Genomic DNA, 14,692 nt, shown 5'->3' with positions numbered 1-14,692 from the left:
TAGCAAGTGACTAGCATGTTGCTAGCATGATTAGCATGTAACTAGCATTTCCCTAGCATGTTTCTGGCATGATTAGCATGTGACTAGTATGTCTCTAGCATGATTATCATGTTACTAGCATGTTGCTAGCATGACTAGCAAGTGACTAGTATATCGCTAGCATGTTTTTAGCATGATTAGCATGTTACTCTTATGCTTCTAACATGATTAACAAGTGACTGGCATGTTGTCAGCATGACTACCAAGTGACTAGCATGTTGCTAGCATGTTACTAGCATGATTATTATGTTACTAGCATGTTGCTAGCATGACTAGCAAGTGACTAGCATGTCGTTAGCATGATTAGCAAGTGACTAGTATGTCGCTAGCATGTTTCTAGCATGATTAGCATGTTACTATCATGTTGCTAGCATGATTAGCATGTTACTGTCATGTTGCTAGCATGATTAACAAGTAATTTAGCATTTTGTTAGCATATTTCTAGCATGATTAGCATGTGACTAGCATGCTGCTAGCATGATTAGCGAGTCTCTAGCATGTTTCTAGCATGATTATCATGTTACTAGCATGATGCTAGCATGATTAGCAAATTACTAGCATGTTGCTAGCATGATTTGCAAGTTACTAGCATGTTGTTAGTATGTTTCTAGCATGATTAGCATGTCGCTAGGATAGACAGATTAGAAATATTAGATGAGTTTGAATGGATTAGAAATAGTACATAGAAGAGAAGCTTGATTGAGTCTAAAGGCTTCAATTTGTTTAGATTAAAATTTTGAATAATCTTGGCTCATCTGAACATTCCGTCACTGTAAATCTATGGGAGTTTTATGATTTTTAATCTTAATTTTTATGAAAACTATAAATCCGATCAGTCTGAAGAGATATATCGACTCGAGTCAGAACAGTCCGAAGAGCTGGGCTGAGTTTGGTGGTTCTATCTTGAAAGCTAGGAGGAGATGCGTTCAGAAATCTTAGTCTCATAAGAATAATAATACGAAGTTTAAATAGCAGATCAGTAGGTTGTCTTGCTCAAGCCAACCTAATAAAACAGTACTAAAATATGTCTTTGTCATTGTGACGGAGCATATGCAGTATATCATAATTCAATCATTTGTATTTTATATTTATAATAGCATGTTTTAATGTTAATTATAGTTTCAAATATATTTTATTAATGCTTTTATCCTGTAACTCTGCTTTTTATGGAATAAGTCACTTTGGATTTAGCTTCTCTGCTGCCTTTGCATTGTAAAGATGGCATTAGACTAAAAGAGCTTCCCCAAATCTGTACTTTCTTGTTAGACTGCAGTAGAGTGACCAGTCAAGCGGTCTCTCACACACACACACACACACACACACACACACACAAACAATCCATCTCCCTCAGTCTCTCTCTCTCCTGCAGTTTTTTCTTCCCTTTCGAATAGACCTCTGTCCCGGCTCCCATTGTGTTGTAACTATGGTAACCAACCTCGCAGAAGTGCGCGTGCGTTATCATGTCTGCTGTCTGACTGTAAGCGCCCCATCTACCGTTTGAAGCACGAGAGGCTGAGACTGGCTGTAGAGCTGCTTTGCATTGATTTACTGTTGCAGGTGTTTAACAGGGAGCGGCGTTCACTTACGGTTTGTAATTAGTTACAACACAACATCACACGATCAGCATTCAGTAAACAACCTGTAAACCATACCTTTATATTCATATTATGCATATTGCATGGTTATAAATCTGTAGCAACTAAATATCTGTGGTTGTAATAGTAGTGGTTTAATACAGGGCCTATTGATTCATGCTTTTATTTCTGTTTAACCTATTAAATAATTAGTCTAGGCTAGAATTTAGTAGTTGGTCTATAAAATGAAACGCTGTTTAAAAGTGATTAAATTATTTATTTTTTCTGTTTTGCACTTTAAAATTATAAGGCAGTGACATCAATATTTAAATGAGATGTGTGTGATACTGCTTTAATGCAGCAATTTAATAAACAAGAAGATAATAAGGAGTAGCTAATTTATGTTTGAAACATAATATTGCAATGTTAATTTGCCTCCGCTAAAAATAGTTTCGAACAAACCCAAAGCAAAATCAATTTGAAGGAATAGGTTCAGAGAATAATTCACTCATTCATTTATAAAGACAGCAACTTGTCACCATCTACTGGCTTAATGAGGTAACTTTCGAAAGAGTCACTAAAATATCCAAGTAGGGCTCACTGCAGTCCACAAGATCCATGGGGCGTGGTTGGATCCACATCTAAGGGGTGGAGATAGGTTTAGGGATCAGGCAACACTATCTCACGGCAATTCATACGTATTTTTTACGAGGTGGCTAATTCGTACGAATTCGTACGACCTCACTCGTACGATTTAGTACGATTTGTCTAAACCCCAGTGATGGGTAGGTTTAGGGGCGGGGTTAGGTGTAGGTAATTCGTACGAATTCGTACAAATTAGCCACCTCGTAAAATATGTACGGATTGCCGTGAGATCGGGCTGGATCAGGGCGTGGAGATGGGTAGGCTTAGGGGTGGGTTTAGGGATCAGGGCATGGAGATGGGTAGGTTTAGGGGTGGAGATGGGGTGGGTTTAGGGATCAGGGCATGGAGATGGGTAGGTTTAGGTATATGTATATGTATATGTAAGGTGGGAGGAGTTGGATCTGGATCCGATCACGCCCCCTGGATCTTGTGAGCTGCAGCGAGACACTCCTCAAAATATCAACCAGTAATGCACAGACTGATATTTTGTCTGAAACTCGCAAATACAGACAATCAGAGTGATACAGCGCCTGCTGAACTGTTGCTTGGCCAACCAAAAAAAAACAAAAAACGCTAGAACCGTAAGTCCGGAACTAAGAGTTCTATAACGATTTTGATTATAACTTTATACAAGTTCCCTCATTAGGAGAGATGCAGTATGTGTGCCTTATGCTTTCAAGATCAGACACAGTTTAAACATTCTCACTTGTCCTGCACAGCAGTGTTTCAATATTCTTTTTATAGCCATCTCTCATGTCCCAGAGCTGATCATACTGACCTTCAACAGCAGGTACTCATGAGTTTTCTACTGTGGGAAAGTCACAGATAGTTTTCACAAAGGAGTGTTCAAAAATAGAGAACAAAAAAGTAGAAAATTAGGGAAAGACAAGGGCAAAGAAACAACCTGCTCAAATAGATCTAAGTATTTATGAAACACTGGACCAAATCCTCAGTAGGCTACATATCGCTTAAGATCTGTGTCGTGAAAGCAAAATATCACCTCATCCCATTCTTAAGGACTGACATACATTTTGCTTGATTTTTGCAGTGTGCATCACAGATGTATTTTGTGTTGCGCTAAGTATGAACCAATCTGTCAAGTGTTATACCTTGTCTTCAGGGTGTTGCTCATTACCACACCACACACCACATTAAATGTGGCTAGTGTACAAGAAAATCAGAAAAATTACAGTATTTTTACTATAAATATCAGTAAAATATCAATTTACTATAATAATAAAGTATATTTACCATACTTTGTACCATATAAATATAGAAAATATACATATACAGTAGCAGATCTCTCTGCCTATATATATATATATATATATATATATCTGCATTAGGTCACAATAGAGTGAGTTTTGTGCAAAACATTGGGTATTAATGTCATGCTGTCACTATGTATATACAGTTGTGGTCAGAATTATTGGAACCCTTGGTAAATATGATCAAAGAAGACTGTGAAAATTAACCTGCTTTGTTAATCCTTTTGATCTTTTATTTAAAAAATTCACAAAAAGCTAACCTTTCATTGGATAATAAGAATTTAAAATGGGGGGAAATATCATTATGAAATAAATGTTTTTCTCAAACACACGTTGGACACAATTATTGGCACCCCTAGAAATTCTTAAGAGTAAAATATCTCTGAAGTATACTCCCATTCATATTCACAATTTTGAGCACTCTAGGGTGATTATGAACATGAAATTATCCAGCCATGGCTTCCTGTTTCACAGAAATATAAATAGGAGGGAAAACAAAGCCCAAATTCCCTTAATCATCCATCACAATGAGAAAAAACAAAGAATATATTTCTGATGTGCAGCAAAAGATAATTGAGCTTCACAAATTAGTGAAGTGGCTTTAAGAAAAGAGCTAGAGCAGTGAAAATCCCCATTTCCACCATCAGGGCAATAATTAAGAATTTCCAATCAACAGAAAATGTAATGAAACTGCCTGGAAGAGGACGTGTGTCTATATCGTCCTAATGCACGGTGAGAAGGAGAGTTTGAGTGGCTAAAGACTCTTCAAGGATCACAGCTGGAGAATTGCAGAAAATAGTTGAGTCTCGGGGTCAGAAAATCTTAAAAAAAAATTGTCAAACAGCCCCTACATCACCACATGTTGTTTGGGAGGATTTCAAGAAAAATTCTCCTAGCTCATCCAAAAACAAACTCCAGCATATTCAGTTATCAGACAGGACTGGCACTTCAAATGGGACTGGCTTCTATGGTCAGATGAAACTAAAAAATGAGCTTTTTAGCAGCAAACACTCAAGATGGGTTTGGTGAACACAGGGATAAAAAGTACCCCATGTGTACAATGAAATATACTGCTGTATTTGTGCTGTTGTGGGCCTATATTTCTGCTGGAGGTCCTGTACATCTTGTTCAGACACATGGCATCATGGATTCTATCAAATACCAACAGATAAAAAATCAATAAGTGACTGATTCTATTAGAAATCTTATAATGGGCCATGTTTGGATCTTCCAACCGTACAATAATCCAAACACAAACCTCAAAAACAACACAAAAATGGGTCACTGAGCACAAAACCAAGCTTCTGCTGGCCATTCCAGTCCTCTGACCTGAACCCTGTAGAAAATGAGTGAGGTGAACTGAAGAGAAGAAGCACCGTCATGAAGCTGTGAATCTAAAGGATCTGGAGTGATTCTGGATGAAGGAATGGTCTCTGATCTCTTGTCAGGTGTTCTCTAACCTCATCAGGCATTATAGGAGAAAATTTAGAGCTGTTAAACTGGCTAATGGAGGTTTAAAAAAGTATTGAATAAAGGGTGCCGTTAATTGTAGCCAATGTGTATTAGAGAAAAACATTTATTTCATAATGATATTTCCCCCCATTTTAAATTCTTATTATCCAATAAAAGGTTAGCTTTTTGTGATTTTTTAAAATAAAAGATCAAAAGGATTAACAAAGCAGGTTAATTTTCACAGTCTTCTTTGATCATATTTACCAAGGGTTCCAATAATTCTGACCACAACTGTATACAGTAATATATATATTACCCCCCTCCCCTCCCCCTACAAATTGCACCCTATATATATATATATATATATATACACACACACATAAAGCTAGTGCAAATACCATGTAGCTAAAATTACCAGAGCTTATTGCTGAGCAAATCAGATCAAGAAGAAAAACAAACCATGGCAGCCAATGAAACTAGGAAGTCAAGTCAAATGATGTGCACTGAGCAAATTAATGGTTAGGCTGGAAAGAACAGGTAAATAGGGTTAACTTCTATTAACACATCTGTCTGTACAACAATAGAAGGATAAATCATAAACTAACACAGAGCAATTATGTGAAAAATGATGAGAAAAATAGTAACGGAAAAAAGTGGATAAAGCTTGCACTGACAATAAGAGACAAATGAGTATTGTGAAAAGTGGAGGGAAGGTAAGAAAAAAGGTAAAAAGAAGATCAGGAAGATAACGTACTAACAGTAGAAAACTATGTGGTCATGTATTACAGAGATTTTTCCATGGTTAAGTGTGTCCTTGCTAAAAACTGATTGGGAGCGCTCTGCTAAAATGCATTTTATTCCAGACAAATGTGTATATATGCATGTATAAACAAAAATCATGTTTCCCATGATGTACTCACAAAAGTATATGGGGCAAGCCATAATAAACATTAAAACACACACAAGTTATACATTTTAGCATGAGACATTTAACAAATTAAACCCACAAGCATTTTTATTACCATGTAAAGCCAGTAAATATGAGACCACACAACATGCACAAATAATTAAATAATACAAATATTAGCTTTTAAACTTTTCAAAATGCATTTCCCCAATGAAGTGCATTACTGCAAAAACAATGTTTATTCATACTTCAAACTATTGCTAAATATTTTGACAATTTTAAATGCTTTCTATTTTAATATATTTTCAAGTGTAATTTATTTCTGTGATGGTAAAACTGAATTTTCAGTAGCCATTAGTCCAGCATCACATGATCCTTTACAAATCATTCCAACATTCTGGTTTAATGCTCAAGCAACATTTCTTTTTATTACCAATATGGAAAACAGTGTTGTGCAGCTTAATGTTTTTATGGAAAAGTTAAAAAGAATAGCATTTATTTGAAATGGAAAGATTGTAATATTGTAAGTGTCTTTACTGTCACGTTTAATCTATTGGCATCTTAGCTGAATAAAAGTTAATTCATTTATTTTTCTTTTTAAATCTTACAGACTCCAAATTTTAAACAGTAATATGTGTGTATAATTTTCACAATAGAAACTTTGAAGAAAAAAAAAGAAAAAAAAAAAAAGAGCAACAGTGGGATCACTAAGCATATTGCTATCAAGGCATAGATGTAACACGGCACAAGCAATGATGTAACAAGGTCTTTTTTATTAGTTAATAAGTTTAATTAGTCAGCATTGTACAGTTAAATCCACAGATAACCTAGTGTAAACACAAACATATATGGACTTTATGGTGAGTGTGTATGTGTGTGTGTGCACTCGAATATATGTGTAGTGTATCATTAAATATTTGGATATTGAAACATTGGAATCATGAGAATTCATTTAAATACAAAGATGTCTGTATGTATGTATATATCACAAGGTTGAAGAGCTGTCTGAATTATGATGAATGCTGGTGTGTATGCTTCGGGAGTAGTAACGTGGTATGAAGTACACAGGCCAGGCCAAATTCCACACAGCAGAGATGCAGTCTAAAAAATTCAGCCTGTGTTATGATACCTTATGCCAGCACACGTCCCTGTAAGGAGCTGACTACACATATTGAGACAGTTCAGATCTATCAAACATTTGACCCCTCAGTTATAATTTTCTTCTCTATCCCTCACAGCATCAGCTAGATAACGTCACCTGCAAACAGATGCACAACATGAAAAAAAAAAAAAAAAGGCTGAGTATAACGTACAGATTCAAAGAGACAAGTTTCATTTGTACCTCTCACCAGTCGTAGCGCGGGCGGGAGTGAGGAGGATGGTGGCGTGGTGACTCGTGGCGAGGCGAGGGAGAGGAGGAGGAGATCGGAGGCGCTGTCAGGGCCAGCTGCTGTCCAACCCCTGCACTCCGCTCACGCCCATAGTCTAAACTACGGGCATTAGGGGGGCGGTACCGGCCCACCTCTCTCCTCCACTCTTCATCAAAGGCAGCTGCCTCACCTGAAAGAGTGATTTTTAAGAAAGATTGAATAAGAGCATTTCTTCTCAAAGGTCCAAGATGACATTTAAGCAGTTGCCTGCAGTTACAGAGAAAAAAAATAAAATAAAAAAAAATAAGAGAAAGAGGCATTTGGCTCACTCTCTTCCAGGTTGAAGTAGTCTTGTCTCTCTTCACGGTCTCCTGTGAGACGGTTCCTTGCGCGTTCCATCACATGACCTCTATCACCAATATGATGCCCTATAGCCATTCGCTCCAGCCCACTCTCACTGTCCCGCATTGTTTGACGAGTCTCTCTGATCTAAACAAAAAACATACACAATTTAAGAATCAATTGGGGTGATTCAACAGTTTTGACCTTCTACGTGCGATACTTCAGGAAAAAAACAAATATTTACAAAGCATCGGCAATCCAGTTTAACCAGGCTATCGCTGTCATTTTTTTAAAAAGAATCTGTTGCCAAATGTTGGGATTATTGCAATAATAAAAATGGAAAACTCAGATTACACAGATTTAGGTCTCACGAGCCTTAAGTACCACATAACACAGTACAAGTTCTTGAGAGTTGGACATGATGAAATTAATGACTTGTGGTTCAGAGGGTCAGATTAATTGAGAAACCATTTGTGATTAATTTATTAGAGTCAGGAGATTCAGAATTCTCGTTGCAGTGTAACAAACATATAACATAAAAATTTGTTTTTGGCATTTTTAGTATTCTTTTTACTTTAACTACTACTGAATGAGATTCGTTTATAAATTAGCACACCTTGATGCCGACCAATGACCTCACAAACACTGAATTTTACATGTTCAATCAGTGAAAAAATAGCCGACCAATGACAACAGATGTCCAATGATGTGTCTGTTGCCTTTGGTCAGCATCTGTCAGCACAGAGCAAACTGGCTTTTATTCATGAATGTCAGTGCTGTTTGTCTGGTACAATTATGTTTTCATTCAACATTTTCTAGCAAGCAGGACTAAAGTAATTTAGCAAATAATGATCAAATGACGGAGAATGTCATGGGTATGGGTATATACCCGTTTATGTGCCATATACTCAAGACTGGGGTTCAAGAATCAATCACTGTCCAATTCCCCATCATGTCGATTGCATAATACACTCTGCTGTGTGTCCATGTGTCTCTTACACCCCCAGGAGCAGTGAGAAATTCACTGGTTTGCTGATAGACTTTAGGTGCTCCTGTGTCTGTGGAGGAGTACGAGATGACTGTGGAGGAGGAGAAGGTCTGGCAGTTTGGAGAACCAGACATTCGTTCCTACAGAGTAAAGAAACAGAAGTTATGAGAGTGTGATCTAAGATCAGTAAACCTCAATAATTTGTGCAATTGTTTTCTCTCAAAAAAAAGAGAATCAATATAGACTTTGATTAATTTAATGTGAAATCTAAAAGGTAGCAACTTGAAAGTCACAGTCTGCACTTATTCCAGCATAAGGGGATAGTTCACCTAAAAATGAAAATTCTGTCATTAATTACTCACCCTCATGTCGTTCCAAACCTGTAAGACCTTCATTCATCTTCGGAACGAAGTCATCTTGCTCTCTGCCCCTCCATAGACAGCAATTATCCTTACACGATCAAGGCTCAGAAACGTAGTAAGGACATCGTTAAAATAATCAATGTAACATCAGTGGTTCAACCACAATTTTACGAAGCTACGAGAATACTTTGTGTGCAAACAAAACAAAAATACCAACTTCATTTAACAATTCGTCTCCTCCGTATCATCCTATAGCACCATTTTGGAGAGTATCACACATACGTATACAATGTAAGCGGATACATTGTTTACGTTCAGATCAAAGCGCAAACAACGTATCCACGTAAGGTGCTGCTGACACAGAACAGCATACATTGTTTACGTATGTGATACTCTCCAAATTGGCGCCAGGGTGACGCGGAGGAGACAAATTGTTGAATAAAGTCGTTATTTTTGTTTTCTTTGTAATTTTACAAAGCTACAAGAATACTTTTTATGCGCAGTTGAACCACTGATGTCACATGGATTATTTAACGATGTCCTTACTACGTTTCTGGACCTTGATCGTGTAAAAAATCCTTGCTGTCTATGGAGGGACAGAGAGCTCTCGGAATTCATCAAAAATATCTTCAAAAATTTGTGTTCCGAAGATGAACGAAGGTTCTTACAGGTTTGGAACGACACAAGGGTGAGTAATTAATGACAGAATTTTCCTTTTTGGGTGAACTATCCCTTTAAAAACTGTATACGATAATGCACCCTTACCATTAACATAAGGAATGTTCTTAAACTATAATCCTATAACTATAATAAGTTTCAATAAGGCTGTTAGGCCACTCTGAACCTCACCATGTTCTCCATCATTCCACTCATCATGCTGAACATGTCCATGAAACCTCCACCCTAAGAAAAAAAACACAGAAATCACAAAATGCACTAATGTAAAAATTTACAATGCTGCACCATTTCTGCCATTAATCAAATAAGTGAACTTCTTTGCAAAGAGTCAAGACGTCATACCATTCCCATCATGCCGAAGGGGGCCAAGGCTCCAGCTTGTGGCTACAAAGGGTAAAATATGGACACTTTAATCTTCAATACAAGCCTAAAATCACTCATAAACACTGACAAGTACAACTGAGACAAACTGCAGAGATGCTGAATTTAGCATCAAAATGACAGTAAAAATATAATTAACAGAATCATTTAACCCTCATGTTGTGTTCCAGTCATTTTGACCAAGACAGGATTTTCTTATTCCAGAAAAAGCTAATTAATGTTATCAAACTGGACTAAAACTTAATGATTTGGCTCAAAATGATCATTGATAATTTTTTCCCACCTTGTTATACTTGTGGGCTGGTCATTTTTGACTGTGTACATCACAAATACTCACTTATGAAATTTCTTATGTAATATTACTACTAAACATTGGATTCAATCTTTTTATCAACTTGTTTTCTCTCTATTACCACAGGTTTTCAATTTCTTTTCAGGACGTTGCAGTTTATGCACTTCAGTTTTTGAATGAACACTGCCAAAACTATTCACAAATATTTTTTTTTACAAAATACAAAACCTGTACCAACTGAAAGAAAACAAGACAATAAAAAAAAAAAAAAAATTTGACATTGTGAAATGACAGTGCTCTGGCATAGCAGACGCATGCGTGGAAGCGGTCTAAACAATAAGTGATATATACGTGTGACAGATGACTTCCGCGCATGCATCTACTATGTCAGAACACGCTGACGAGTCACGCTCCGGCTGTTGTGAACGTGCTCAGGATAGTTGGACATTGCAGTGGATCAGAGGTAAAAAAAAATAAATAATGTTCAGTTTCTTGCACAGACCGATTGTTTCGTGTCTTAAGACCTCAATGTATCGTCACGAGCCGCAGGGTTTAATTTGGTTTTTCTGTGTATGATTTTTTTGACTCTCAAAGCCGTGGGTCCCATTGACTGCCATTATATGACTGACAGACTGCAACGGTTTGAGTTAAAAATCTTTGTTTGTGTTCTACAGAAGAAACAAAGTGACCTACATCAAGGATGCCCTGGAGGTATGCAGATAAACATCAAATTTTCATTTTTGGGTGAACTATCCCTTTAAGATTGTGCTATTAAAATATCAAATTCGATATATAGTTTATTAATGTAATGTACTTCAAGGCAAGTATGTGTCCATGAACATATCACTTTTCCTCCCATACAGCCAAACGCTTAATGTGGCATAATGGACTAAAATGATAAAGACCAAATTCAGTATAAGTCTTATTGTTGATGCAAACTATACAGACCATATGAACGCGCATTAAGAAATGCATTAAGTGATATTAAAAGGACAAACTCCATACAGGCAAGCAGACAAGCCCAGAATGCATTAAACTGCATGTTAAACATTTTCCTCCCATAGAAAATCATTATAAATAAAACACGTAATGTAGCTTATGGACAAAGACAATGATATAAAAGGGCTGTAGACAGTTTATTCTAAATGGGAAAACGAGAAACTTTGCACGTTGCGTTTATTCTGGGCTCACCTGCTTATCTGTACATATTAATTATGTTTTAATTTGAAGAGGAGCATATTTAGTTTGGTCTTTATAATCTTAGTCTGTTACGCCACGTTTTGCGGTATGGGAGGAAAACACTACATACATATACATTATATTAATAAACTGTACATTGAATTTTATATTTTAATAGCATCTTAACACATTAAGCAATATTAAGTGTTTATGGTTTTCTACAGGAGGAAAGCGCTTAACGAGAGACTTTGCACATTGCTTTCATATTCTGCAGTTCTGTGGCCACAGATTAGCGGGTCTTGTCTTTTTCTCCTGCAGATGACTTGCAGGACCCTGTACGTTATGGTACTAAATTAGTTTGAATCATTTAACCACCACAACGTCTTGTCTCCATTGCAAGTGACGTCGCAGGTAGTGGAGAGTGCAGGTGGCGATTGCAAGTGACACTGTAATTTAGTTTCTTTTTTCTTGTCTTCACCACCTGGCTACTTGTGTAAAATGTTGAGAGATTCAATTTAAAAAAGAATGACTAAATAAAATAAAAAAGACTGCAAGGTAAGTCACTTGCGGAAGTGCAGGTGTCTGAGAGTGCAAGTCTGAAAATGCAAGTGCATGTCTGCAGCCAGACACTATTGTGGTTTTTAAAAGGCAGGTCATTTTTGATCAGGAACAACTTAACTGAACAGCACAAGGGTAAAAAAATCTGTAAATCAAGCCCTTTTTACAGCCCTAATGTGTACCTGCATGCGTGTACGTGGATGCTGAATCTGAGGGGTGAGAGGAAACGGGTCCATCCCAAAAGACCCAAAGAGACTCCTCATCTGGTGTCTGTGTGCTGCGAACGGATCCCTGCCACAACATAACATGCACATCATTTTACAGTCACAAAATGTACTTAAAATGTATTTTAAAGCACTAATGGATTGTGGCGTTAACCTTAAACACTCAAATACATGTCATTTTGATAGTGCATATACTCACATCATGTATGGGTTGTCATCCACATCATTCAAATAGCGAAACATTGTTGTTCTTCTCTCTTGATTGGTTGAACTTGCGCCAGCAAATAAACTTCCGTATCTTTGATCAAAATCCAACACAACAGCAGCTCAGGAGCTCGTAATTGGTCAACCAATCATGAAGTTCCCTTTGCCAGATTTGCGAAACAGTCTCAACTGGAGAATTATACAATCCGCTCTATTACCTAATCACAACAAAACCATCAATTTATCAAGCAAGATGGATAAAACACCCTGATATACTAAAGTAGCTCTGCAGAACATTTATAACGTTACGCGAATACCGTCGAGTATTCCAGACAGGTGCTAATCCATAACGGCCTGCGAGCTATTTCTGATTGCTAGCCTAACATAATAACATGCGTGCGGAAATGATTGTTTACAACCACGGCGGGCTTCGGAGAAACAAGTCAAGGTGAATTTTATCCAGCTGGCGAGAAAAACAGCAGCACGCAGAGCAGACGGACCGACGGAAATAACCTCCGCAGATGAGCACAGGAAGACAGTATGACAAAGGAAACAAAACCTTGAAGATCTTGGGCGAATATCTTGCGCTTCTGAGAGATTCACGCGATTTTTTTCGGAACGCACTACATCAGAACCGATGCCATGTCACGCGCTGTCACTAAAAACAGAGTCCAGTGAAGAAGAGATGCTTTTAATGGGAAGATTACAAGCATTTAGTAAAACAGGCACAAAAGCCAAACGTCAACAGAAAAGAGAGATGGGAGGGGGAGGAAGAGGAGGGGAAGAGCTCTGCGCACATTCCGGTGAAGGAAGATAAAAGTTTAAGCGCGGCTGTCAAAATTACTGCTTTTGGCTCCGGTCCCGTTATATTTTGGTCATTTGTATGGAGGTCATTTTATTTTTAAGTGACACTCCTCGTCCTCACATTTGAGGGTTATCTTATAGATTTTACGAGTATTATTAATGTGATGCTTAAGCTTTAAACTCATGTATGTTGTACAATGTTTTGGAAATGTGAGAAAATAACGAGCTGTTTTTATTTATTTTTTATATTATTTGTACTTTTGCGTGTGTGTGTGTGTGTGTGTGTGTGTGTGAGTGCACGTAAAACACGTACTGATGATTTTGCGTGCAAAATATAAAATAATAAAATGCCAATAAATGTAACTGTGTATATATGCAGGGGGGCTTTTATCACGTTAAAATACTTATTTTATCTATCTGTCCTTTGTTGCAGTGTTTAGAAATTGAACGCGAAGAGTGTATTTCTTTAATATCAATGTATTTATTTTAATCAATTTTAAGATGAATGATGAATTTCAAGATTAAACAGAAAAATAATTTATTGGTTTATCGTCTTTTGTCGGGTCGCTAGATGGCAGTACACAGTAAAAAAAAATTAAAATTAAAATTAAAGCCATCTTTCTAGTGGAAAGATGGCTTTAATTTTCATTTTAATTTTTTTTAAGTATTTTTTTTTTTACTGACTAGTTGCCGAATTCAGTCACGTGATTGTACTTTTATATCTTACTGACAAGCATTTTCTTTGTATTTATTGTATTGTATTTGTATTTATTGTATTGTATTTGTATTTATTGTATTGTATTTTAGATTAATTCAGATTTTTAAAAATAGCTATTTTATTACTCTTCAAATATTTAGCCATATCAGTTTGTCTAAAACCGTTTGACTGCACAAAATTAAACTTGATCTCCATGCACCCACCCTTTTAGATGTATAATATGTACACTCTTAAAAGTTAAGGTTCCAAAAAGGGGGTTCACAGCGATGCCATAGAAAAACCAGTTTTGGTTCCCCAAAGAATCTTTCAATGAACAGCTCTTAAAAGAACCATTTTTTCTTAGTGTGAAGAACATTTTAAAAATCTAAAGAACCCTTCTCTACTGTAAAGAACCTTTTGTGGAATGAAAAGGTTCCATGGATGGTAAAGGTTCTTTGTGGAACCATTGATGCCAATAAAAAATAACCTTTATTTTTAAGAGTGCATATTATATTAATGATAATTGGATGTATTAATATAGTATGTAAAATGAAATGACTATTGGACCACATTCTTTCCATTCTAGTTTGTGTGTCTTTAATATATATTCCATTTGGATTCATAAAATACTATTTGAAAATCCCTCTGTCGTCTTTAACCATAAAGTAAAGCTGTAGTCCTAGCGGCCTCTTAATAGGAACTACAACCCGTGTTGGGCGTGTGCGCAG

The 14,692-nt window shown here is 36.7% G+C and overlaps 1 protein-coding gene across 2 annotated transcripts; it reads right to left on the bottom strand.

Annotated features, from left to right (window-relative positions):
- Nucleotides 1–5,814: 5,814 nt before the first annotated feature.
- LOC306878188 (myeloid leukemia factor 2-like) lies at nucleotides 5,815–13,324 on the bottom strand. 2 transcript variants are annotated; one of them, XM_079430374.1, is made up of 8 exons: nucleotides 12,459–13,324; nucleotides 12,218–12,326; nucleotides 9,968–10,009; nucleotides 9,797–9,850; nucleotides 8,597–8,725; nucleotides 7,585–7,744; nucleotides 7,228–7,445; nucleotides 5,815–7,143 (listed from the first exon to the last, which is right to left on the bottom strand). In XM_079430374.1, the coding sequence occupies exons 1-7, from the start codon at nucleotides 12,500–12,502 to the stop codon at nucleotides 7,231–7,233; spliced, it is 753 nt and encodes a 250-aa protein (XP_079286500.1). In that variant the 5' UTR covers nucleotides 12,503–13,324; the 3' UTR covers nucleotides 5,815–7,143; nucleotides 7,228–7,230. The 2 variants fall into 2 exon arrangements, with proteins under 2 accessions (XP_079286500.1, XP_079286501.1); XM_079430375.1 differs by having other exon boundaries at nucleotides 6,640–7,143; nucleotides 7,235–7,445; nucleotides 12,459–13,220.
- Nucleotides 13,325–14,692: the final 1,368 nt, after the last annotated feature.

The sequence above is a fragment of the Barbus barbus genome (genome assembly GCF_936440315.1).
Source record: "Barbus barbus genome assembly, chromosome: 12".
In the NCBI taxonomy this organism is placed as follows: domain Eukaryota; kingdom Metazoa; phylum Chordata; class Actinopteri; order Cypriniformes; family Cyprinidae; genus Barbus; species Barbus barbus.
The sequence above is the reverse complement of the archived record's forward strand: the minus strand, read 5'-3'. Positions and strand labels throughout refer to the sequence as shown.

Bases quoted from the DNA above. Each gene is read 5' to 3' on its own strand.
- LOC306878188 (XM_079430374.1), bottom strand. From the start codon at position 12,502: ATGTTTCGCTATTTGAATGATGTGGATGACAACCCATACATGAT. The intron at 8,726-9,796 runs GTGAGGTTCAGA...TTTACTCTGTAG, and splicing joins GTGGAATGATGGAGAACATG to GAACGAATGTCTGGTTCTCC. The intron at 7,745-8,596 runs GTAAGAGACACA...TTTTTTGTTTAG, and splicing joins TTCTCACTGCTCCTGGGGGT to ATCAGAGAGACTCGTCAAAC.